We start from the raw sequence: 27,992 nt of genomic DNA on the forward strand, positions 1-27,992 counted from the left end.
GCTGGCAGGCAGTGTGGTTAGGGGTGATCAGGCAGGCAGGCAGGTGAGCTATTAGGAATCAGCAGTCCTAAATTGTGAGAGGGATGTCCAACTGCCGGGTTAGGGCCGCAGGAATCAGGCCTAAACCAGCAGTTGGACATCCCCCGAGGGGTCCCGGATTGGAGATGATGCAGGCCGGGCTGAGGGGACCCCCTACCCCAGTGCACCGGGCCTCTAGTCCTATATAATAAAAGACTAATATGCAAATTGCCCCCTGGACCGGGAGTTTGACTGGAGTTCATCCGGGAGTTCTACAGGGGGCAGGGCTGGCCGGCCAACAGCCCATGGCCCCAGCTGGCCTGATCGGTCCCAATTGGGGCAGGTTGGCCAGATCCCACCCATGCACGAATTTGTGCACAGGGCCTCTAGTACAAATAATAAAAATCTTAATTCCTGAGACCAAAAAGCTTAAAATGGTGTGCTCAACAATATAAGCTGACACTCAAGACTGCCCGGGTGCTGGGCACTGAACTTGGCACTTTGTGTACATTAATTTATTGAATCCTCAGAATGCCCTCTGAATTGGGTGGTGGCTATTATAGCAACCAGGGTACAAAGAAACAACTCATCCAAAGTCCTACATCTGGACATGGCAGAGCTGAAATGCGAAACCAGGAATATGTCTACTCACATGGATTGATACTGATAATCTGTTCTAAATTGATGACTTTTAGTTATTTATTTGTTCATTCATTGAGTGCTTTCTATGTGTCAAGCGCTAGAAAGACAATATTAAGAAAAGATGTGATCATTCTTTCATCAACTATACCAGGGGAAGAGAATATTCTTATGCTAAAAATCGCCAAATCTTTTCTAATGCAAACATTGATTTTTAAGATTTATTTCATGTAATCATTCAGGTTCCACTACTTCATCTTAATCTCTCTGAGTCTTATTTGCTTCATTTCTATATAATGAAAATAATATGTACAAATCTCAGAACACAATTCACAGTAGTTTATAAAGTTCTCAAACCTATTTGGAAAATATTTTAAAAACCATTTTGAAAATCTATTCAAACATATGATAAAAATATTTCGCAATTTTTCAAACCTAATGGTTTAACTGATAAAAAATGTGCAGGTAAATATGAGGTAATTGATGTTTTTTAAGTTAAAATTATTCATTAGAATATGGAAACATTATTTGAAGTGTCTTATTACACTAGAAATCACAAATATCATGAGGTCAACCTAAGACTATGAGAACGCATTTAACACAAGATCATGAAAATGTTTAAATGTTGATACCTCAACTTAAAAATTCTTTAATGTTTTTGGATGTTTAAATGTTAAATTCTCAACTTCAAATCCTTTAATGTTTTTGGGGCCATTGAACTTATTCTCATTTTTAAATTTACATAATCCATTTAAAAAATAATAAAGATAATGGCATTAATTTTGTAACAGTGAATATCTACAATTATATCTACAATCATAAAAACATAATTTATATTTCAAATTTACTTCAATGTTTTATTCTGTGAGGTTCTGAGAATTACTGCTTAGTTTAAAAATATAAAAAAATGTTCCCAGCCAGTGTTGTTCAGTGGTTGAATGTCCACCCATGCACTGCGAGGCCACGGGTTCCGTTCCTGACCAGGGCACATGTCCGGGTTGTAGGCTCTCTCCCCAACAGAGGGCATGCTGAAGGCAGCCAATCAATGTTGATGTTTTTCTCTCATCGATGTTTCTATCTCTCTCTCTGCCTCCTTCTCTCTCTAAAATAAATAAAATCATATTAAAAAATAAAAATATAAAAAATTTTGAAAGACAAATACTGTTGGCAAATTTAACAATCATTAGGTAATATAAAAGACTAGAGGCCCGGTGCACGAAATTCGTGCACGGAGGGGGGTTGTCCCTCAGGCCAGCCTGTTCCCTCTCCAATCTGGGACTCCTCAAGGGATGTCCGACTGCCCTTTTAGGCCCGATCCCTGGGATCGGGCCTAAAAGGGCAGTCGGACATCCCTCTCACAATTCAGGACTGCTGGCTCCCAACTGCTTGTCTGCCTGCCTTCCTGATTGCCCCTAACCGCTTCTGCCTGCCAGCCTGATCACCCCCTAACCACTCTGCTGCCAGCCTGTTTGCCCCCAACTGGTTACCCCTAACTGCCCTCTCCTGCAGGGTTGATCACCTCCAACTGCCCTCCCTTGCAGGCCTGGTCCTTCTCAACTGCCCTCCCTTGCAGGCCGGGTGCCTCCCAACTGCCCTCTCCTGCTGGCCATCTTGTGTCCACATGGGGGCAGGATCTTTGACCAAATGGGGGCAGCTATATTGTGTGTTGCAGTGATGATCAATCTGCATAGTACTCTTTTATTAGATAGGATAGAGGCCTGGTATAGGGGTGGGGGCCAGCTGGTTTGCCCTGAAGGGTGTCCCGGATCAGGGTAGGGATTCCCTTGGGGCGTGGGGCGGCCTGAGCGAGAGGCCTGTGGTGGTTTGCAGGTGGGCCACGCCCCCTGGCAATGCAAGCGGAGGCCCTGGTATCTGGAATTTATTTTCCTTCTACAATTGAAACTTTGTAGCCTGGAGCAGAGCCAAGCCTGGGGCTCCCTCTGAGGCCCACAGCCATTTGTGTTGGGGTTATAATTGAAACTTTGTTGCCTTAAGTGGGTGGGCCCGGCCAGGGTGTGTGGAAAGCTTTGCTTCCCCTGTTGCCTGCGGCAACCCTGGCCTGCTCTCTCAAGCTCCATTCTGCTGCCATTTGTTTGAATTTGTTTACCTTCTATAATTGAAACTTTGTAGTTTGAGTGGAGGCTTAGGCCTGCAACTGCTGGCAGAAAGCTTGGCTTCCTCTGTTACCTAGGAAACCTTGCTCTCTGTGGCTGTAGCCATCTTGGTTTGGGTTAATTTGCATACTCACTCTGATTGGGTGGTGGGCGTGGCTTGTGGGTGTGTCGGAGGTATGGTCAATTTGCATATTTGTCTATTATTAGATAGGATAATTAGTCTACATTTAAAAGATGTATGAAAATATTTTTCTGAAGTCAAAATAATTCTTTGATCAAAATTTTATTAATTTATTTAAAAAACATTTTATTAAAATATAGGGAAGAAAATCATATATTTTTTATCATTTTTGTTTAGAATTTTGTGGGAATGCTAGATTGGCAAGCTGGTGATGAGGTAACAGCTGGTGAACCATTGCCTGAGCAGCGACATCAGGAGAAATAAAAACATTTCAGAATACAAAAGTACACTCTGAGATCTCAGCTAGCTGAAGAACAACCAGCAGTGGTACTCAAGCTGTTCTGAACTTGTACTCTGATGATAAACTAGGACACCATCTAAGATACTTCTGCTTCTTTGTGATACACTATAGACACATGGATCGTTGTGTTCTTATGTTGCATTATAAAGGTAAGCAAAATGATAAAGGGGATACAAGATATTGGTAACATTTTATTTTTAAGCTGAGTGGTAGATACAGAGATATACATTTAAAAATACGTACTATTTCATATATATGTTAAGTATATTCTTTAGTATGCTTGAAATATTTCACACACACAAAAAAAAAGTGATAAAAATAAACATAAATGCATGTTCTAAGAACTTCCTGAGCTCAATTTTTGAAATTATTACCAAAGGGCAAATAACGTAAAATTACTTGCCCTTTGGTAATAGATTCTTACATATCATCTTTCTCTGGCCCACCCTGGTGTGCATCCTGGCTTCGCTTGGGGTTTCTAAAAAGAAGCGGCTTTGACTGATACAACTAGAGTAAATTCCTTTTGGGGTCTACACAATCACCCTGTTTATTGAACAAGCCCTGCCTCTGTTCCTAACTTCATCTTTTTCAAATAAGCTCAGTATGTATTAAAGAAACTATTTGAAATCCCCTGTTTCTAACATTGCAAAACAAAACTGCACATTTAAAAGTATTATCCTGAATAACCTTTACAAAGTACATATATTTACAGACATATTTAAAGTAAAAATTACCTTAAACCAAATCATCATCCCCAATAGTTAAAAAAAAATGCAAGAGTTTAAAAAATATAGAGTGTAAGAATCCAAATCAAGGTGGTAATTACCTTCAAACATTTTACCTGTAGCTTCCTCTAGCGTAGCCACATCAAGTCTGGGGCTGTAGTTTCCATACCCAGCGGCAGTAAAAGCCCGAATCTGGAAAACATACACTGTTCCTGGCTTCAGGTTATTAATGGAGGCTGAAGTGGACTTGGTTTTTACTGTCGAGTAGGTACGTTCCCTTTGATCCTAGAAACAATATATACAGGGCATATTTAACTGTGATCGCAACTAGGCAGTTTGACAGCCAATTTTTGCAATTTATTTCAATTTGCTGCATTGTTATTATAAAGGCTACATTAGATACTCTGTGGAATATTGCACATTGAGTTGTTCCTCAAATAATATAAAATGTAAATGTGAACACATGCCTTTGTTGTATAAATTTCAAAGAGAAATATTTTTGTTTAAACACTTATGATATTTGGAACATTCGCTTTGTTGGTAGAGGGCAGAGTGGCAAGAACTAGTTAGCCATAAAGAAAGTAAAATGCCCTAATGACCAAGACATGGATACACACCTGTAAAATCTATGGTTTAGTAGAGGTTTTCACTTCATAAGATAGTTCTTTTAATATTTTTCCTGAATGTTATTTAGCAAGCAAAAAAAAAAAAACATGTTAAAAATGAAGAAAGCTATTAAATAAAAAAATTTAGCTAGCACTATTACCATAGTACTGCAATTTTCAACCAGTGTGTCGCAAGAATTTTTGAAACATGCAATACCTCACTATTTAGCCAGAGACACTGACCTCTTTTCTGTTAGATGGTCTAACAAAAAAAAATGACAACAGCCAACACAACAATAAGTCTGGTGTGAATGCCTTGTCTTGAACCATAAATATATAGGTCATATAATAGAGTTGAATCTTATGGGTCATGTTGCATAATAAGTTTGCATCTAATTGGTTAATTCTTGGTACCAGAATCCTTATATATGAGTATAGGCACCTGATTTTTAAAAAATTCACTTTGGAGCAAAAAGGGTAGATAATTACTATTATTTGTGTGTTTTTTTTAATCAATCAAAATTATACTTATTTTTATCAGATCAGCAAAAAATATATTTTTTGGTGTGCCACAGAATTTTAGTGGTTTCTGTGTGCCATGAGATGAAAAAGGTTGAACATTGCTGCCATAGTGACATTATCAATTGTTTTCATTAAAACTGCATTTACAACAGAATAAAACCACTATTACAATATAGGAATTAAGGGAATATTTTAAATGAAAAGAATTATATAAAAGTCAAAATATTGTATAATTTATGGCTTAACAATATAATTTAGTTCAATTTCTTCATTTTTCTGATATATAAACTGAGGCTTACAGAGTTTAAAAATGTGACTTTCATATTATATATGACTAGAGACCCGGTGCATGAAATTTGTGCAAGAGGCTTGGCCCTCGCAGCCCTGGCTTCGTGCGGAAGGTCACCCGGAAGGACGTCGGGAAAGTCGTTCAGCTGTCCAGTCTAATTAGCATATTATGCTTTTATTATTATAGATAGAATAAAATAAATTTTAAAGTTCAAGAATATGAAAACTCCATCAAAACAATGTGCAAATGAATACAAATTTAAAACTTAATTGATATGCCTCTAATGGGCTATTTATGAAAAAAGTAATAAAAACTGCTCATCCAAATATACAATTTTAGAGAGTTTATTATTTGTTCTATAATAAATTCCTGCGCTCAACTGTGACTGTCAATAAAAATCTCATTGAAATCTGAAAAGTTCAGTCTGGTTGTTTGATTTTTCTTCACATTAGTATTTACAAAAGTGTAAATAACTGTATATCCAAACTATATTTGTGATTTATAGTGAAACTGATTTGTGATTGTTTTTATTATAACCATTCATAAAAATGATAGTTGGTATTATAAATATGCATTTATCTAAAATAAAACAAGGCATAACTAATATTAGATGACATAATGATATATACATGTGTGTATATGTATATACCAGGTATGTATATATCATATGTTTATATACATTATAGTGCAATACAGTTATTCCCTTTTAATTATTGCCTAATTTGTAAGTTCAGAGAATGTACAAACATTTTCTTTCTGTCATGCAAAATAGAAAAGGAACTATTTGAGTAAGGATTTGCAAAATATCTTGTTTCACTGTAGAAACTAAACTCTCATTTACCTTGTAACTTACATTTAAAAAATGTATTTTATTGCTTTTGAAATCTGATGTAATTTCAGAAGGGATTATAACTGTTAGAGCTCATTGGAAAACAGACATAAAAACCAACATTAAAAACAAGGATTCCCTCAGAAACACATTTTTGATGGGATAAAAATGTTTCCCTGGTACAAAGTGAGGTATTTAAAATGTAACTTTGGCAGTGTAGTCAGGAATTTATAAAGGAAATAATAAGTCAAAATATTGTAAACTTAATCTGAACATTGAAACTAATCTTAAACTGTTTTTGCTTCAAAAGGAAAAATATTATCTATTGCCAATGTACTAGTGCACGTTAAGCATTCATTCAAGTAGATCAGCCCCCAAGTTTTTCCAAAGTTTTCAGTTCCTACTTTTAAAAGCTGTCTAACCGGTTAAAATAGCCCTGGCTGGTTTGGCTTAGTGGATAGAGCATCGGCCTGTGGACTGAAGGGTCCCTGGTTCAATTCTGGTCAAGGGCATGTGCCCGGGTTGTGGGTTCGATCCCCAGTGGGGAGTGTGCAGGAGGGAGCCGATCAGTGATTCTCTTTGATGTTTCTCTCTCTCTCTCCCTCTCCCTTCCTCCCTGAAATCAATAAAAATATATTAAAAAATAAATAAATAAATGGTTAAAATAGTTATGTGTATATTATAGCACTTCAGCTAAATCACTTAAGTCAATAATAGTAACACTTACTATTACTATTACTACTAGTAATAACAATAGTTTCCATGTTTCAAACCTCAAACCAGGTTCTTCTGTGCGGTAGAGCCTACATCACAATTTGTGACTAAGGGCACCAGGCTCGCCCTCTCTCCAGACAGGTCAGAAATAAACGCACTCAAATGCTCAGACATGTCACTGTTTATTAAAATGCAGTAAATATGGAGATACAGAGGCAGCACTCGGGTTTTTGCCGTACTATTTTTCATTGAGAAAGGAGTATAAAGAAGTGGTCTTGGATGTGATTATCATAACCTAGATGAACTAAATTTCACAAGGAATTTAAAGAAGTAGACTATCATCAGCCAATTCTAAAGTTTAGAGAATACTGCAAAGTTATTGCAAAAAATATCTTTAATTTTCAAATTACTAAATAATTTTAGGCCATCATCATATCACTGAAACCACACACATAAAATAAATCATTAAAGGTCCAAGCAGACATCCTAAAATAAACATTTTTCAAAAAAATGCATTGGGCTGTGTGGTTTGGGTGGCACTAAAACACACTCCACCTAACTATCATGATTTCAAAATCTGAAGAAGTAAATGTATTACTAGAGGAATATTTTCAGTTGTGTAGCAGAAATTGAATAACACAGAAATTATAATAATGAATCATAGTTTCCAGGAGATAATGATCAAAACTGGCTAAAATTAACTAAAAATTCTGAAGTGCCTCCGAAGAGTTGGCAGAATGACCAACTTTAGTCTGCAGTGTAGCAGGACGACACGAGACACACGCTGTGGTACATTTCCTGTTCCTGGTACTTACTTTCTCGTAATACTTGATTTCATATTCGGTGATGACTCCATTGGGATGCTCTGGCTCCTGCCAGGAAAGCTCCACACTCCGCTGTAGCACTCGCTCCTTCATGACTCCGCTCACTTGCGAGGGAGCTGTTTGGACAAGATGTGTCAATAAACAATGAGAAAATGCACTGGATGCCTCGAATCAAATGTCACCACTGATCAGTTCCATGCTGTGCCAGTTTCATTAAGGTAAAAGAAAGCACCTTTTCATAGCTCACAATTCAGGAGGTAATGAATATTCAAACAGGACCTTATTACTGTTCATAAACCTTAATAGGAATTTAAATTAAAGTGCAAACAGCAGAAGATAGCATTGTTCAAGTTAGTGAAAAATGGAAATGCAGGGGCTGAGAATGACAATTAAGCCAGTGAATGCTAATTAAGGCTACAAAATATGATTTCAGATTAATCTCCAGTGATAAACTAAGTCCAAATATTTATTTCACATGCAACAGCAATACGCTTATAAAAGAAAAAAAATAAGTTAATATCGTGCAAGAAAAAGTATATGAAATGGCTACTTTTAATCTTCAATGAAAGGGATCACACTTTTAAAAAAATGTATTTATGTTTCATGGGTGTGTGTGTATTCCCAAAGAATACCAATTAACCTTGGCAAAAAATTTTTTACACTTTATTTGGTCAAGGGCAAGAAAATGCTAAAGCTGCTGGTATTCAAATATGCGTGTGGAAACACATATATACTCTTGCACGTGTACTTTATACTTAGGTAACCTAGGCCTCAAGCTTTGAAAGAAGCAGTTCGAACTATAATTTTGCCTTCTCTTTCTATATAGATAATAATATGCTTAGAGCTCTTTCATTCTAATTAGTGGCATATACTCTCTTTTGGTAGCTAAGACGGTGGAATGCAGCAAACTAATTTGCTCTGTCTAATTTGCTCAGTGATGATTAACTAGTTGTCTTCTCTGTCTAAATGAGGAGCTGCACTGGCCTGGCTGAATTTCAGGGGGGTCATTATGTTCCATGTATCATGCTCTATCTCATCCTGTAAAATATTTTCAGGCTGTTAATTTAATTTTCAGATGTCCAAATTTGTTAATAATCCCGCTGACAGAAAAGCAATTATAGGAGGCCAAAGCTGTTTAAGCAAGCCTCTGATGTTTATCCTCTTGGCTTTATTTTGCTTCTTCTCCTTTTTAATGTTTTCTTGTATCAATGTCTAGAGAAAACATTTTTCACTTCTTTCTGGCTTGACGGTTGGGAGGGAAGGACATGGAAGATGCATGACTCCCATTTCCTCACAGATTACTAACAAAAGCATAACTAGGGAAGATTAAGTGGAACAACTTTTGCTTTCGGGGGATGCAGTGTGAAGTACTCAACACACTGTGCTTACAGAATCAATGTGTGTCTGATGTTTCCAATGAAGCAAATTTCTAATAAGAAATCTTATTTTTTGCCACTTTTAAAACCTGATTCTATGCAGGGAAGAAGCACTTGTTTCTAAAGTGATTTGCCTCTCTATCCAGAGCATGCTCGGCGTATCTCAGCCCACTGTGATGTTCAAGAGGCTGCTTCCTGGGAAAACAAACCCCACCTAAGCACGAGGTGAGATTCTACTAAGTAAATGATCTCTAATTGTCTAATTTAGGTAAAATCATTCAGAAAAACCTGTATTTTAATTCTAATTAGTAAAAAAATAGAATGCCGCAGCCCAGGTAAGAATACCAAAATAGTCGACACCCTTAATTACCCTATAAAGCTGCTGGTTTACAACACAGCGTGTGCCATTTGGAAAGAGGTTAGCTGAAAATAGGTGCGAGACCTAGTCAGTACCAATCTCTAGGTCTCTTTCAAGTAACACACATAGTTAAATGTGATTTCCAGCTAAGTCAAACTGTAAGACATTTTGATTAGCTTCTGTCCTTAATTATTAAGGTGAAGGAGGCAGAAGACACTGAATTTTCCAAGGTATGGAGGGACTTGGTGTATAAATTTACCTCATTTAGTTTCTGATATGTTACAGCAAGATCTAAGTATAGACAGACTGGATTTCTGCAAGTTACACACTGAAATGATATTGTTTCATCCTGGAAAACCAATAAAGTTATGGTAATTGGGGGTTGGGGGAGAAATATCTAAAGTACTTTTCAAATGGATAGTATTTTGAAACCTGTGTCGGCACTAACAGTGCAGTGTGCTACACCACCCCTCCCGCCCCCGCCCGCACCTTTTGTACAAGCAGCCGTTTCTGTGACTATACTCCAGAATTTCTATTTCCTTTTTAAAAAAATTATCCCTTGGTGATACTGTAGCAAGTCACACATTTGAGAGGATCAGAGACAGAAGTACTAGCACATGGCCCTAGAGAGTAGATAAATTGCATGATAGGAAAAATCTTTCCCTGTCTTATGTCCTTCAAATACAATATTTTGGTACAGGAAAACTGATAATATTTTCCCTTCAGTTTCAATATCATAGGCATTAAGGATATACAACCCAAAAGATATATAGCTAAGCTAGTCAGATTCTAATAGGGTCATTACTTTCAGATAAATTTATGTGTATAAGTAAAATTGAAGTTGCATAATCTTAAAACTCAATGATTTCTATGGTGAATATATATATGATCTACTAAATTAATCACATTGTTACAATTTCCCTAAAAATACACTCACACTTACACCAAATATTCAATTTACCACAATCTGAAGTTCATTTTGAAAAGAATATGTACACAATTAAATTTTATACATAGTTAACAACCAAGTAGGTGCTGTGACATTTAAATTGTAATTTCCACAATTATCAAAGTGAAAATAAAACATATTATAATCAGAATTGATTTGAAGTTAATAAGTAGTAACCAGCAATAATAAATTCTCTAAATTGAAAAAGTAGAAAAAAATACTTCATATAGAGGAGCTTTTAAACATGATTTTTTTAGTAGGGTTTTTAACAAATGATTAACAGATTCATTTCTCACCTAAATTTCTTGATATATGCATATACAAAAATTAATTTTAACTGAAAAAACAGATGGAACATTTTTGCCCTTAAAAATCTTCACGACTTATTGAGACATATCTAGAGTCTGTACAAATGACAGTGAAAGATGACCTTAGGAAATTCAGAAGATGGGTTCCGTGGCTCAAAGGGGTAAATTTCAACAGTATGAAAACAAGGTTGATAAAGGTGATGCAACAGGAATGCAGAAACCTAATAACAGGCGGAAGGTAATTTGTGGGCTGGGTTTGTTAGTGTGAGCCTTTGAATTAAAAAAATAATCAGTGAGAATGTCAGGTTTATAAAAGACCTGAACCAATCAACAATTTACAGATTTTGCACTTCAAGCATTCATGCGTGACTTTTGATCTTAATCAATTTATAATTAAAATCCAAATACAAAAGACACATTTAAATTTTAAGATGAAATATATTTATAAAGGCTCCATTCTCATTCCCCACCCCCCCACCCCACCCCACCCCCGCCCAAATGTTAAGTTTACCTTCATGCATGGAAAAATTTCCTAGCACAAAGTAGGGAGAAATACAATATTAAAACATAGTGTAGGAGGATATCCAAAGATATCCATAGTCTAATCTCTGGAATATGTGAATGTGCAACAGTATATGGCAAAATGAACACTGCAGATGTAACAAAGGTTATAGATCTTACAATGCAGTTATTATCCTGGATTTCCCCCCGTGGGTCCAATCTAATCACATCAGCATGTAGAGCAGAGACATTTCTCCAACCAGTGTCAGAGAGTGCTGCTGAAGGAGAAGCCAGGGAGGTGTGAAGCAGGGGAGGGTATAACCATAAGGGAAACATGAGAAGATACGGGGACAGCCTTTAGGATCAAAGACTGGTCCTGGCTGACAGAGGCAGGGAAACAGAGGCCTAGATTCTACAAGTGCAAAGGCCCTGGATTCTGGCTACAGTATGAATGAGCTTGGAAGCAGGTTTTCCCGTCTCCGGATAAGAGCCTGGCACAGCTAACAATCTAACCCCACCCAGTGAGGCTGTCAACAGAGCATCCAGCAGAGAGGCCCACAGTGCCCAGATCTCTGACCCATGGAACTGGGAGATAATAAACAGGTATTGTTTTTACGTTTTTGTAGTAATTTTTATGGTAGCAATAGAAAACCAATTTGTATACGTAGTAAAGCAAAAAATAGACTTACTGGTCTGTTTATAAAGTCTATGAAAAAAAGGTTAGTGATAGGATAGTTTGATAATGTGATATGTCAAACTTCATGTTGCAATAACATGTAGTCAAGAAATTTTGATCTTAATTAGCACTCAAAACACAATGTCTTATAGGAAATAAATCTTCATTGTATATTTAAAAAAATATTCTTTGTGGTAGAACTTTAGTGAACCTCATGAAGGATTTAAAAAGCAATTTATACTAGTTGTCATTGTTACTTCACTTAAATGCTCTCATTGAATTTCAACAAAGAATGGTGAGTGAAAACATAATATTTGTATTTCTAAAGAATACAATGAGGTAAGATGGGTCAACAAGCATGGAATGACCTTTTGCCATGCATTTCAAGTTGTTAAATCTATTGACATTTGTTAGGTTTCCATTAAATAAATACAAAAAGTGAAAATGAACAAATCTTTAGAACAGTCAAATGCAAATCTGACAGTAACAGAATAATAGTCCTTACTGAATGCTTTTGTCGCTGCACAGTAGGGAATTCATTTTTAGCAACCCTTTGAAATCATAAATATGTGTATTATTAGCAGCTTGGTATTTTTAACGCACAACTTTTAGCTTCCTTACTCTTCCCTACAGGTGTTTCATTTTTATACTACAGAAAAAGCACATATAAAAATACATATAAATTTATTTCAATAACAAACACTAGGCCATAGCACAGAGTTGAGTATCGTGTACCATATCAATTCCATTTTGGGGGTATGTAGGAACATGTAAAAAAATTCTAACATGTGATTTCACTAAACTTTAATTTCCTGACTGTAAACAAAGGGGTTAGTAGTAATATGATGAGCAATAAATATAAAATTTACCTAACAAAAAGAAGCACAAGGGCAATTGAGCCCACAGCAATTATGAGCAATCAATTTGTGATAGATGTCTGTCAAATTATTTTTGGTAGGAGAGAAGCATGATTTGTAGCTAAGAAAAACACACACATAAAATCTCATTTGAAATACATAGTTGAGAAAAAAAATCAGTATAAAATGAATTTATCTTTTTTAAAAACTTAAATTATGTTATTTGCATTGCTATCTAACATACCAATTAGGATGATTTTTATTCAAAATGTAAAATACACAATTATAATAACATATATCACAGAATGAATTTCTAAATATATTGAAGCACAATAACTGAAAAGACAACTTAAATACGAGTAAAACTAAGATCTGAAATTTTTTAATGAAGCCAATACATTTTCAGTAAGATAATAAAACATAACAGGAACTATGAAAGTCAGTGTTCTACTATTTGATTAAGAACAACCTTGCTCTTGAAAGCAATAGTTACAACATGGTCAGACAATACATCTTTCTGAGAGTAAAGTTTTCTCTGTTATGATCAGATGATTAGTAACCAATTGTTTGGATATTTAATGAATTACTATAGGAGCTAGCACTTCCTGGCAGAATCTCTAGGTAAAATGCCTTAAGGTCAAAGAGGTGAGTATTGTAGGGAAAGCTGTGTGTCTCTCAGTTGGTTCTAAACACACATTGAGCCGATTGCTAATCTCAGTTTAAGTACTGACTAGAATTCTAATTGATGAGGGGTTAATTTGTAAATCCTGGTGCATTTGTGTTTTCATAGGATTACAATGTAATTGTAACTTTCAATGTAAATAAAATAAAATAATATTTTGTAAAGAGTAGGCACACATTGTTGGCCTATGAGGAGATAGAAATGTAGGTCAGATGAACACCTACCTCCGCAAGCACTTTATTGTTGCTGCTTCTTTGCAGACTCCTTGAAGATGTTTTTTTTTTTCTGGTTCAAGCTACTTATCATATACTAGAATGTTCAGTAGCAATGTCTCTTAAACAGAGTCTAGCATTTATCTAAGTACCCTTCACTGTTACACTAACATGCTTAGAGGTAAAAGCACTATAACAACCTTTTATTCATTTCTGATGAAAGCTTCATCCTCTCTAATAAAAGAGTAATATGCAAATTAACCATCACTCCGCTATATAAGCCACACCCACCAGCCAATCAGGGCAAGTATGCAAATTAACCCAAACCAAGATGGCTACCAGACGGGAGGCTTGGGTTTTCCCAGCAACAGAGGAAGCCAAGCTTTCCACACACTATGGCGGGCCCAGGCCTCCACTCAAGGATACAAAGTTTCAATTATAGAAAGTAAACAAATCCAAACAGAAACGGCGGCAGCTACGGATTGGGCAGGAGGCTTGGCTCCGCTCCAGACTACAAAGTTTCAATTGTAGAAGGTAAATAAATTCCAGATACCAGGGCCTCTGCTTGGGTCGCCAGGGGCGTGGCTGGCCTGCAAACCACCACAGGCCCCTTGCCCAGGCCTCTCCACGCCACAAGGGAATCTCACCCTGATCCAGGACACCCTTCAGGGCAAACCAGCTGGTCCCCACCCATGCACCAGGCCTCTATCCTATCTAATAAAAGAGTAATATGCAGATTGACCATCACTCCAACACACAAGTTCAAGATAGCTGCCCCTATGTGGTCAAAGATCCTGCACCCATGTGGACACAAGATGGCCACCACAAGATGGCCAGCAGGGGAGGGCAGTTGGGAGGGACCAGGCCTGCAAGGGAGGGCAGTTGGAGGCGATCAACCTTGCAGAGGAGGGCAGTTAGGGGTGACCAGGCTGGCAGAGGAGGGAAGTTGGGGGCAAACAGGCTGGCAGGGGAGCAGTTAGACATCAATCAGGCTGGCATGGGAGTGGTTAGGGGGTGATCAGGCTGGCAGGCAGAAGCAGTTAGGGGAAATCAGGAAGGCAGGCAGGCGAGCAGTTGGGTGCCAGCAGTCTTGGATTGTCAGAGGGATGTCCGGTGGGATCGGGCCTAAACGGGCAGTCAGACATCCCTCGAGGGGTCCCAGATTGGAGAGGGTGCAAGCTGGGCTGAGGGACAACTCCCTGCCCCCATGCAAGAATTTCGTGCACTGGGCCTCTAGTTTGTTTATAAACTCAACAAATAATTTTTCATGATGATAATAGTATGAACGAAGAATTGCATGGGCTGCAAAGATGATGAGGTCACATTTCCCACTTTGAAGGAGATTTTAATGTAGAAAAGAGTCAGAATGTAAATATACTCAATTTGAATGCACAGTTAAACATCATAGCATAGATGAAGTATGAACTAAGTGCTAGCAAATTCTTGGGAGGCAGTAAAGAGTAAAACACAAGCCGAAACCAGTTTGGCTCAGTGGATAGAGCGTCGGCCTGTCGACTGAAGGGTCCTGGGTTCGATTCTGGTCAAGGGCATGTACCTTGGTTGCGGGCACATCCCCAATAGGGGGTGTGCAGGAGGCAGCTGATCGATGTTTCTCTCTCATCAATGTTTCTAGCTCTCTATCCCTCTCTCTTCCTCTCTGTAAAAAATCAATAAAATATATTTAAAAAATTTATAAAAAAGAGTAAAACACAAAAGCATTTCCTGTAACTCAGTGTTTGACTGGTATAAGCATATATTTAAACTAATTATCAGGAATGTTGCCATCATGTCTATAACCTGCAACAGATAACTTTCTATCAATCAATAATAACAGCCGGGTTCAAGACTGGGCCCATGATTTTCTCTCTAGAAGCCTCCACCAATAAGTCACCACTCACTGAATCATTCTTCCTCTGCTTCAGCTAATACAGAATTTTCTCCAATTACAGTTTACATTAAATATGATTCTGTATTAGTTTCAAGATGTATAGCATAGTGGCTAGAAAATCATGCACTTTACAGAGTGGTCCACCTGATGTTTCAAGCACCAGATGGGCCCACACATAGTGATTATGATACTACTAACCTTATTCCCTACGCTGTAACCAACATCTCTGTGACTGTTCTGTCACTACCAATTTGTACTTCTTAATCCCTTCACCTTTTTCACCCAGCTCCCCAAGTCCCCTCCCCTCTGTCAAGCTGTCAGTCTGCTCTTTGTACCTATGAGTCTGTTTCTATTTTGTTTGTTAGTTTGTTATTTAGATTCCACATATAAGTGAAATCATATGGTATTTGTCTTTCTCAGTCTGACTTATTTCACTTAGCATAATACCCTCCAGTTCCATCCATGCTGTTGCAAAAGGTAGGCTTTCATTCTTTTCATGGCCGAGTGGTATTCCATTGTGTAGATGTACCATAGCTTTTATATCCACTCACCTACTGAGAGGCATTTGGGTTGCCTCCATATCTTGTCTATTGTAAATGACATAGCAATGAACAGAGGAGTGCATATATTCTTTAGAATTAATGTTTCTTGTTTCTTTGGATAAATACCCAGAAATGGAATCACTGGGTCATAAGGCAATTCTATTTTTAGTTTTTGAGGAACCTCTACACTGTTTTCCATAGTGATTGTATCAATCTGCATCCCACCAGCGGTGCACGAGGGTTCCCTGTTCTCCACATCCTCCTCAACACTTACTGTTTGTTGATTTATTGATGAGAGCCATTCTGACAGGTGTGAGGTGATATCTTATTGGGATTTTCATTTAAGATAGATTTTTTTCTAGGAACATATTTTCTTTGCTGACAGCACTACACAATATAACATTTAATTATTTTATAGCCGTTTATCTCCTCAGTTATTCCGATGCTCCTTGAAGGCAGGACATTTAGAGAAGTACGGGAGGGTAGGACTGAAGAGCACGGCGCCAGCTCTGCACCTGGGGTCCACTGCTTATTTGCAGATGGTGTGACCTTAAACAAGGAACGGGACATCCATGTGCCTCAGTTTTCTCAGATTTAAAATTCAGTGTAGCTATAATCAGACTGGATACTTCATAAATAAAATTATTCTAGAAATTTAATATATAAATACATGTAATATATAAATACTTAAAACCATTCCTGACACCTGGTAGGAACTCAGAAAATATACAAGGTGGCCCCTAAAATGAATACACACACTGAATAATTATAAAGGCAGTGTTTATTAAAACACATTTCATTTCCACTTAACAGCTGACAACTCATCTCATTTTCATTCCTTTTCAGGTTTAACTGATTTGAAATAATGGGTGAAGCCAGACTAAGCTTTAAACTAAGAAAATTTATCCTAAGTGCCACTAGCCTTTTTTTATGGGAATACATAAAAGATAAAGTTTGTGGTATAAAAACGCCAACAGTTGATGGATTGACAAACACCGAACAAAATTACTCTTGATGTTTGTGATTTCATTGCTTCGTGTTATCAGCGGTGCCTGGACCAGAATGGTCATCAGTTTGAAAACAGGCATTGCAAAAGAAATGATTTATTTCAGTAGATTCTTTTAAATTTTGAAAATGACCTGTATGTTAATAAACATCGACTTTATAATCATTCAAAGTGTGTATGCATTTTTGTGACACCCAGTATTATGTATTATTATCTTAGACTTTGTCTGTAATAGACTTACTGGTGCCTTGACCTTACTCCAGAATACTCTAATTCTGAAAACAAATTAAGGCATCAGTATTTTTCAAATGCTCCTCATATGAAGCTGATCTACACATGAGTTTCAGAACAGTCCTTTTGAAACTTTGGCGGGAGCATAAATTGTTATTTCAAGTGGGATTCTAATACTCTACATGAAAATTGCTGGCAAATTTTAGATTTTAAAACAGTATATTGACATTTTTATTCAACTTATATAATTTAGATATAACCGATTTCTATAATTTATACTCTGTATTTTATATGTACTAATAAGAATTTATGTTAAGTCATTTAGAAGGAACTTATTGCAAAAAAAAAAAAACACCCACACACAAAAAAAAACAAAACACCACAAAAAACTACCAAAATGGGAAGAGGAATGACAGCACACATCCTTTTCAAATATTATAATCCATAAAGTTAACGAAGCAGTACCAATGAAGCAATCTTTTCTATTTTGGGTGATGAGAAAAGTAATATTTTTAATAATTCTTTTAAAACACTTTTAAATTTGATCTATCAGGCCCTCTCACTCCATCTCTAATTTTCTAAGAATCCATGGTTAACATCTAGCTTGTTTATAAGGCGACTACATAACTACAACCCATAGCTAGATGATTTTAGTTATGAAAATTAACTTAAATAAGATACACGCATACACACACACACACACACACACACACACACACATTTCTTTATGACCCAAACCTTCCTTACATGTCATCAAATAAGTTTTAATTGTGTATATTTTATTTGACTTTGGAACATGTTTTTTCAATAAAGAGAGAATTGTGTTGTATTTTAATCATAAAAATATTTCAATACTAGTTGACAATTTTTGAAATGTTAGGTTAGTCCAAATGTTTGTTATGAATATCTTTAATTATTATTTTCATAGCTAAATTATTTATAATGAATATTCTTTCCATTAATTTATATCAAACAAAATATAAATTATCTTGCACTTGATACACTGTAACTATATTTCCTTACAATATGTACATGAGTATAATCCTCATTTAGATTAATAAGCTTAATTTATGTACTATTATATATTACATATCATAAAAACATGAAATATTCTTATATTATGTAATAATATACATTAATATTTACACAAATAATGGTGTGGCTTAAAAATACTCCTTAGTTCCTCTCCCCAAATATATACACAATGTTTAAAATATTGTTCTGTATATTATAACAACATTCTGAAACTCCACAGATGTGGTTTACTTTTCAGAAGTAATAAAGCATGCATTCAAACAACATGTAGGTTGTTTATTAAGAGAAATATTATCAATAGGAATAATATGAAAGAAAGAGGAGGGGTGAGATTTGCTTTAAAGCACTATGTTAATTATATACAATCAGAATAAATCATATATCCCATTAGAATAAAACTTGCATTACTAAATGCCAACTTTGTACTATGTGACTATACTGCATTTATAACTCCCAACTCCTCTTCTAGTACACCATTGTTTTTCATTATTTTAAAATTAATATAATGTGTTAAAACCACATTTTTATTAAAAAATTAATAAAATGGGCCCTAACCGGTTTGGCTCAGTGGCTAGAGTGTCGGCCTGCGGAATGAAAGGTCCCAGGTTCGATTCCAGTCAAGGGCATGTACCTGGGTTGTGGGCACATCCCCAGTAGGAGGTGTGCAGGAGGCAGCTGATTGATGTTTCTCTCTCATCGATGTTTCTAACTCTCTATCCCTCTCCCTTCTTCTCTGTAAAAAATCATATGTATATGATTTTATATATATAAAAAGGCCCGGTGCACGAATTTAGTGCACGGGAGGGGGGTGTCCCTCAGCTCAGCCTGCACCCTCTCTAATCCGGGACATCCCTCTCACAATCCAGGATTGCTGGTTCCCAACTGCTTGCCTGTCTGCCTTCCTGATTGCCCCTAACAGCTTGTGCTTGCCAGCTGATCACCCCCTGACCACTCCCCTGCCAGCCTAATTGATACCTAACTGCTCCCCTGCCAGCCTGTTTGCCCCTAACTGACCCCCCTGCAGGCCTGGTCACCCCTAACTGCCCTCCCCTGCAGGCATGGTCACCCTTAACTGCCCTTCCTTGCAGGCCTGGGTCCACCCTAACTGCCCTTCCCTGTAGGCCCAGTCGCCCCCAACTTCCCTCCTCTACCAGCCTGGTCAACCTTAACTGCCCTCCCCTGCAGGCTTGATCATCCCCAACCGCCCTCCCTTGCAGGCCTGGTCCCTCCCAATTGCCCTCCCCTGCTGGCCTGATCACCCACAACTGCCCTCCCTTGCAGGCCTGTTCCCTCCCAACTGCCCTCCCCAGCTGACCATTTTGTGGTGGCCATCTTGAGTCCACATGGGGGTAGGATCTTTGACCACATGGGGGCAGCCATCTTGTGTGTTGGAGTGATGGTCAATCTGCATATTACTCTTTTATTAGATAGGCTAGAGGCCTGGTGCATGGGTGGGGGCCAGCTGGTTTGCCCTGAAGGGTGTCCCGGATCAGGGTGGGAGTTCCCTTGGGGCGTGGGATGGCCTGGGCGAGGGGCCTGTGGTGGTTTGCAGGCGGGCTACACCCTTCAGTGACTCAAGCGGAGGCCCTGGTATCTGGGATTTATCTTCTACAATTGAAACTTTATAGCCTGGAGCGAAGCCAAGCCTCCTGCTTGCTCCATGGCGGCAGCCATTTCTGTTGGGATTTATCTTCTATAATTTAAACTTTATAGCCTTAAGTGGAGGCCTGGGCTGGCCAGGGTGTGCAGAAAGATTGGCTTCCTCCATTGCCAGGGGCAACCCTAGCCTCCCGCTCTTTCCAGCTCCGTGGCTGCTGCCATTTGTGTTTGGATTTGTTTACCTTCTAAAATTGAAACTTTGTAGCCTTGTGTGGAGGCCTAGGCCAGCAAGGGCAGGCGGAAAGCTTGGCTTCCTTCATTGCCTGGGACCCCAAGCCTCCCTCCTGTTCTCTGTGGCTATAGCCATCTTGGTTGGGTTTATTTGCATATTTGTTCCTGATTGGCTGGTGGGCGTGGCTTATGGGTGTAGCAGAGTGATGGTTAATTTGCATATTACTCTTTTATTAGATAGGGGATATATATATATATATATATATATATATATATATATATATATAAAAGGAAGCTCAGGTCCTCACTGAGCACATTAAAAAAATTAATAAAATGGAATAAAATTGAGCTCATCACATATATTTCATTACATGTTTGTTTCATATATGTGTGTATGTATGAATATACCAAAGTAAAGATATACAATATGCACCTGTGAATTACTAATTAAGTTATTTTTTACATTTTTTGAAAGCTTCTTGATTACATGATATAAAATTGAGGGTATATTCCTTTGTAGAGTGATATACAGGTGTGTAAAGTGATACAAAACATAATACAGCAAAAATAAGTTTGACAATTCCATATTACATCATTCTTTTACTCTATTGTAAACTTCTTTTTTAAATATTTTTTATTGATTTCAGAGAGGAAGGGAGAAGAAGATAGAAACATCAAAGATGAGAGAATCATTGATCAGCTGCCTCCTGAATGCCCCCTACTGGGGATCGAGCCTACAACCTGGACATGTGCCCTGACCGCTAATCTCCTGGCTCATAGGTCTAGGCTCAACCACAGAGCCATACCAGCCAGGCTATTGCAAACTTTTTGATGATGGTTGAAGAAAATGACCGATTCCATTGTATTCTGGTTGCTATCAATTTCCTACTATTTCACTGTATGGTTTCTTTTTATTCTAATTCTCCTCTTTGCATCTTGTACTCTGGTATGAAGTGATTTTTGTTTTGTTTTGTTTTTTGTTTTGTTTTTGGTAATCTGTACCGAGGATTTTTTTTCCCATTGATTTTTAGAGAGAGTAGAAGGGAGGGGGATAGACCAAGAGATAGAAACATTGATGTGAGAAAGACACATTGATTTGTTGCCTTCCACATGTGCCCTGCCCAAGGTAGGTGCCCTTGAACAGAATGGAACCCGTGACCCTTCACTCTGTGGTCCAACACTCTAACTGCTGAACCAAACTGGCTAGGGCATGAATTGTTTTTTAATCTATTTATTCTTGGTCTAAAACACATAGATATCCAAACCAACCTACTTTCTTAAATATTATTTAACAATATTAACTTTGGCAGAAATTGTCCATTACTGGTTTTGCTCATTTTATTTTTAAAAGTTTTTTTCCCCAAATCATAACTCTGGTGCTCCTCACAATTTATTTGATTTTAATTTCCCATCCTATTAAGTCAAATTATTCAAGGAATAGAAGAGAGAAGAAAGAATAAAGGAAGGGAGAAGAATGAAACAAGAAAGAGGTGGTGGAGGGATGAGGCAGAGGAAGATAATAAAAGAAGGAAACAAGTACAGTATCTAAAAACTCATTAAAATTACCTCATTTAAAATGTGCAATTAAAGAATGTTATCATCTCAGTTGCTCCAGGTTATCTGAATATATTTTCATCTCCAAAGTGCATAAACTTAAGAAATTCATATTACTTAATCATAACTTCTCAATACCAGTCAAGATTTATTATTTCAAGAACCTACCACAAACTAAGCATTTAGTTTAATAGCATCTGCTAAATACATTTCAATTAGCATTGCAGCTTGTATTTTACACATGCTGCCTCACCATGTAAAAGCTATTGCCTAGGCATTTAAGCATAAATGAAAACTACTTTAAATTCCCTAAACCTGTATGATGGCAATGGTGCAATATGGCATTAATTTACTAAAACATATTTTAGCACAAAGAGAAAATTAATGAAGTTCACTACAGTGGCCAATATCTTAGAAGTCACTTTTTGTTTTTCATAGCCGGCTGGGCATTCAGTTTAACTTCCTATAATGTTCTTTAAAAATCAACACATAAAACTACGGAATCACTTCTATGCACTGAGAAAATCTTGAGTTACAATGAACAGATACAGGTAACAAGAGTTACCAATCCTATATAATAAAAGGGTAATAGGCAAATTGACTCTAGTGGCGGAAAGACCGGTTGCTAATATGCAAATCGACCCAATGGCAGAATGGCCAGTCTCTGTGACTAGCACGGACCACCATGGGGGCAGACGCTCAATGCAGGAGCTGCTCCCTGGTGGTAAGTGCGCTTCCGAAAGGGGAGTGTGGCTCAGTCAGAAGCCAGCTGTCTCATTGGCTGGCCAGCACAGTGGAGGTAGTGGGAGCCTCTCCCGCCTTGTTTGTAACTGGACTTCATTCCTCATAGAAACAATATCATAAATAGCACTTAGATTTTCAGGTTAGGCCACAAACATGTATCCGACCTAGCATATTGTTAAAATATTGTAGATTTGTACAGAAAAGGAATAAAAAAACAGTTCTGTTTTAACACTAGTAACTAAGCCAAACAAAAAAAACCAGTACAATGAACAAAATGTGTTTATTATATTGAATATAGGTGTAATTAAGATCTTTCCAAATCTTCCTGCAATTCTCATGTCTCTTATACTGATACATGGCTTGCCTCCTCCCCCTTCCCTCCTCTTGCCATATGGAGTTTCAACTTTATTTCTAAACTAGAGGCCCAGCACATGAAAATTCATGCACTGTAGGGGCTGGTCCCTAAACCCAGCCTGCCCACTCTCACAGTCTGGGAGCTCTCAGGAGTAGGAGGCGACCTGGTGATCAGGGTAAGGTGACACTCCATCACACCTCTGCTGCTGCCACTGCTGGCAGTGCAAGCCTCGGGAGGCCCTGGTTACCTGAGCCTCGGGTGGCCATGGCAGCTGGGCAGCCGCCATCAGAGGCTTGCCTGCTCCTCAGGCCAGACCTGGGTGACTGGGGGGCTGAGGGAACTGGGCGACTCCAGAGGCAGGCGCGTGGAGCAGCCAGGCCCGCCTGGGGGCGGGGCTGGGTGGGCCTGGCCTTGCTGCATGCCTGCCACCCCAGTGGGCTGAGGGGACTGGGCTCCGCCATCTTGTGGTTGTGGGCGCCGCCATCTTTGAGGGCAGGCAGTCAATTAGCATATTCCCTCCTTATTAGCTGTGGGTGCCACCATCTTTGCAATGGTGTGAGGGTCAATTAGCATATTCCTTCTTTATTAGATAGGATAGTCTCCAGCCATAGTTTAAAAACTATTTGAATAGTTTGAACTCATTAGGATCAAAACTTAATGATATAGGGAAAATTACCCAAAATTGCTGATTTTAAAGATATTATCCTAACCTAGAACTGTATCACTACTTTTTTTTTTTAATTGTTTGGGATTTTATGATACTTCTCCTTAAAAAAATGCAATATACATAGTAGTCAAAAAAATTAAAGACTGATCTTAAGGTATATATACAATTTTATAAATTTCTATGAGATATTTTAGCACTTTAATTTGAGAGAATAAACAACCTAGAACTAAAAAGCAAATTTGCTTCCTAGAGGAAAATTTTAGATAATTGAGAGCTGTTATTTATTTAGTAAACCAGAATTAAGTGTATATCTAAAAGCTTGGAAACTGATAAATAGTAGGGACATTATTTGTTACCAAAATCGAACAAGACCTCTATCCCCAGCCTTATTGTGAAATAAATTACTTGTATATTCCTCAATGATATTTCTCATTTATATATGACAGTCACAGAAATGTTATTGGCTATATTTACTAAAAATAAACTCCATATTGAATAAAGCTATAGAATTAGTAACTCTTCAGCTCTCTGTTGTAACAAAAGCCAACACCTACATGAGAAGCATTAAATGTTTCTTCAATTCTGTGAATCAATTTTCCAGGTCTAATTTTGAGGAGCTATTGTCACCATGGTTAATTTTTGTTATAAAATTCCGATAAAATGCAAATCTAAAATTTTACTCTAAAATAAAAAAATATGTTTCTTGTCCCCCATCCTCTCTTATTTTTAGTTTTAGGTAAAGTATTTTGCTTTAGATCTCTTTGCCTTAAATCAGTAGACTAGCCACAAACTACAACCAAGGCTCGAAAGCAACTTTAGTTCCCTGAGAATGAAGCAATGCAGGGTGATGAGCACCTTCCATTACCGGTTCACATAATAATCTTATCTCACTCAATGCAATGGCAAGGCTCTTCAGGATGCCCGTGTCCTGGAATTTTCAGCTTAAGGGCCTGGCAGAAAGTTTCATGAATGATTCATTAAAGGTAATTCTACTTCCTAGTTATTATAAATTTGATTCCTTATTAGCATAAAACAAAACAAAACATACAAATGCAGGAAATAAATACAACATTGAAATATATCCCAATTGTCTATGTTGCAAATATTACCCTGCTGATGCTCACTCAACATTTGCAATTCACTGACTGACAAATGCTCAATTGTTGTGAAAAATTAGGACATTTTCTGTTTTGTCCAGTAATAAATTTTGTCCAATGGTACACTTCTTTATAAAACTGCATCATATTTCTGAATATACCTCTCATTTCTGTCCTACATTGTCTTGGATGTCAAACAAAAACAATTGTGCAACATATCTTGTGCTATGTACAAAGGCAAATTCCATATGGTTTGTATTTATTAAAAACTAGAGGCCTGTTGCATGAAATTCGTGCACAGGTAGGGTCCCTAGGCTTAGGTGGCGATCAGGGCTGATCTGTGGGGCGAATGTTGGGAATATCAGGGGTCCCCTCGTCTGGCCTGGGGCCTGCGGGCTGGGGGCAGTTCCTGCTTTGATCATCTGCTCCCTGGTGGTCAGTAGGTGTAATAGCAACTGGTCATTCCACAGGTCATTCAGCAGTTCAGTTGATTTGCATATTAGGCTTTTATTATATAGGATGTATTTTGAATGAAAGATTCCTATATTATTTTAAAATAAAAACTTTTGAATTTAACAAAGTTCTAGTGCTACAGTTTTGTTTTTAAGTCAAAGCCAAGAAATAATTATTATTAAGCATCTAACCACACACTAAATAAAATATTAAAGCTGCACAATAAATTACTACTTAATCACTAAATAAGTTATTATAATGTGCCACTGAATCAAGTCTCACTCCTGAAGACTAAGTGATGTCCATGATGCTCAGTACTCAACAGCCCTGCTCAGCTCCTACAGACTCACACCTATGGCTTCTTTTACAGAGACAATACATTTCATTTTTGCTCATTCCTTTCTCCTGCTGCCTTCTATTTATCTCAGCATTACTGTCTTTTCCAAAGAACCCTACCTTCTCATGAAGGTTCGACAGCTTCAGGTTGGTTATTTTTACCTCCAGGGATGTTTCAGGCTTAATGTGTTCTAGGAACCACTTACGCATTGGTCCAGGTAGATACTCTCCTACAAATGAATACTTTTTTTTTTCCTATCAGACTTCCTTGCTGTCCACCTTTTGAATCATAGTAATTTGGGAATACAAGGTATTGATTATGACCTGGTTCAGTCATCAATTCAAATGGAATCTACTAAATAACAGACAGGCAATAATTTTCTGGGGTCAGATTACCAGATTATGTTAGCTACTTCCCAATGACCCATTTGGAAAACTGTACATTAATCCTTAAATAAAATGTGCAAAAGGACACTTGGCCACTTGGAACACACACACACACACACACACACGTGCATGTTGAAAATGCAACTCCATTATGTCCCAGAGTTAGAAGGAAAAGTATTTTCAGATCAGTCTAAGTTAAATTTGATTTTCCATGCTTGAAATCAACCATCACCGTGACTACCTATAGATTAGGTATTGTTTGTATATGTCTAAGAGTAATTATAATAAACAGAAAGAAAATGTATTGCTAATGATGCTCCTCCCCCAACTCTACGAGCTTTAAAGTCATACAGAAAAGAGTCATTCCCAGCTCTGTTACTAGACACTAGTGGCCCGGTGCACAAAATTCATGTATGGGGGGGGGCGTTCCCTTAGCCCAGCCTGCACCCTCTCCAATCAGAGACCCTTTGGGAGATGTCCAACTGCTGGTTTAGGCCTGATCCCCTGCACTTGGCCATCCCTCTTGCAATCTGGGACCGTTGGCTCCTAACCGCTCACCTGCCTGCCTGCTTGATCACCCCTAACTGCCTCTGTCTGCCTGCCTGATTGCCCCTAACTGCCCTCCCCTGCCAGACTGATCTCGCCCCTAACTTCTCTCCCCTGCTGGCCTGATCACACCTAACTGCCTCTGCTTGCCTGATTGCCCCTAACTTCTCTCCCCTGCTGGCCTGATCACACCTAACTGCCTCTGCTTGCCTGATTGCCCCTAACTGACCTCCCCTGCCGACCTGATCTCGCCCCCAACTGCCCTCCCCGGCTGGCCTGATCTCCCCTAACTGCCTCTGCCTCGGCCCCCACCACCATGGCTTTGTCTGGAAGGAAGTCAGATGTCCAGAAGATGGTTGGTCGACCTGGTCTAATGAGCATTTTACACTTTTATTAGTATAGATAGATTATATAGGATAGGATTGCTTAAAGGGGGGGGGGGGAGCCTTTTTCAGCAGGAGGAGATGCTCTTGGCAGACAAAAATACATAATCTCTATATCTGGACTGATAGCCAGCCATATGCACTATACTGCCAAACCAGTCATTAAAAAATTGAACCACTTTCTTACACCTTACACCAAATAGCTGTTGCCCTTAAAACCCTTCCTCAGCCCCCACCTTAGGTTCTGCCTTCGCAGTTTACCCAGATTAGTTTCTGATTGGTCGGTTTCTATGCCAGTCAGCGTCTCTGGGTCTTTCTCTGGATCTGATCAGAGAGGCGGGGCTGATCAGCAGCTGCTGGTGAGTGGGCTGAACTGCTGACCTCTCCAAGAGAGAGAGAGAGAGAGAGAGAGAGAGAGAGAGAGAGAGAGAGAGAGAGAGAGAGAGAGAGGAAGAGAGAGAGAGAGAGAGAGGTGCAGCTGCTGGCGAGGCCCAGAGAGAGAGGCAAGGGCTGATCAGCAGCTGCAGCTGCCATGGAGGCTGTGGATCAGACCCTGTTTCTCTCTCCAGTCCTCGTCAGCAGCCGCGCCTCTCTCTTTGTCTCTCCAAGAGCTCAGCAGTTCAGCCCGCTCGCCAGTCCCTGCCCACCCGAGTCTGCTGCGCGTGCAGCCTCACTTTTGGTCATCCCTTCATTCATTTTGGACGTTACAGACCCTGGCTCTTTATATCCTATATAATAAAGATGTAATATGCAAATGGTCGTTACGCCATGAAGCATAACGACCGACCGTGTAATGACTGGATCATGGATCAGCAGGAGGGGCAGTGAGCTACAGGAGAGGGCAGGGCAGCAAGCTATGAGGGGTGCAAGGGAGAGGAGGCGGGGAGCTACAGGAGGGTAGGGCAGCAGGAGGAGAGCTACTGGAGGGCGGCAGCGAGCTACTGGCAAGCTACTGGTGCACAGATTCGTGCGCCGGGCTACTAGTATATAGATAAGCTAAAATCATAGTGTTGGTTACCTTGAGATGTGTGAATTTCATTTTTCATTATTTCATTGTGTGCCTCAGTTTTCTCATCTCTTAAATGAAGATAATATTGTCAAGTTTTAAGGGACTGATGAAAGCATTCAATGATAAAAAATGGGGAGGCTAAGTATAAAATAAAGGGTAGCTGTCATAATATTAGCACAGCATACAGATCTGTCATGGTTGGCTTCTGTTTACTTTTCCAGCACCATCACCTATAATTTCCTTCTTATT

At 38.5% G+C, this 27,992-nt stretch overlaps 1 protein-coding gene across 1 annotated transcript in view; it reads right to left on the minus strand.

The window, feature by feature from the left end:
- LOC103294148 (ephrin type-A receptor 7) overlaps positions 1-27,992 on the minus strand; it is a 119,182-nt gene that overhangs the window by 24,135 nt on the left and 67,055 nt on the right. Inside the window, exons 4-5 of the mRNA XM_054722666.1 lie at positions 7,753-7,877; positions 4,080-4,263 (exon numbers count right to left, since the gene is read on the minus strand). Coding sequence (XP_054578641.1) covers positions 4,080-4,263; positions 7,753-7,877 — 309 coding nt within the window. The remainder of the gene's footprint in view (positions 1-4,079; positions 4,264-7,752; positions 7,878-27,992) is intronic.

The sequence above is a fragment of the Eptesicus fuscus genome, chromosome 10 (assembly GCF_027574615.1).
Source record: "Eptesicus fuscus isolate TK198812 chromosome 10, DD_ASM_mEF_20220401, whole genome shotgun sequence".
Classification (NCBI taxonomy): domain Eukaryota; kingdom Metazoa; phylum Chordata; class Mammalia; order Chiroptera; family Vespertilionidae; genus Eptesicus; species Eptesicus fuscus.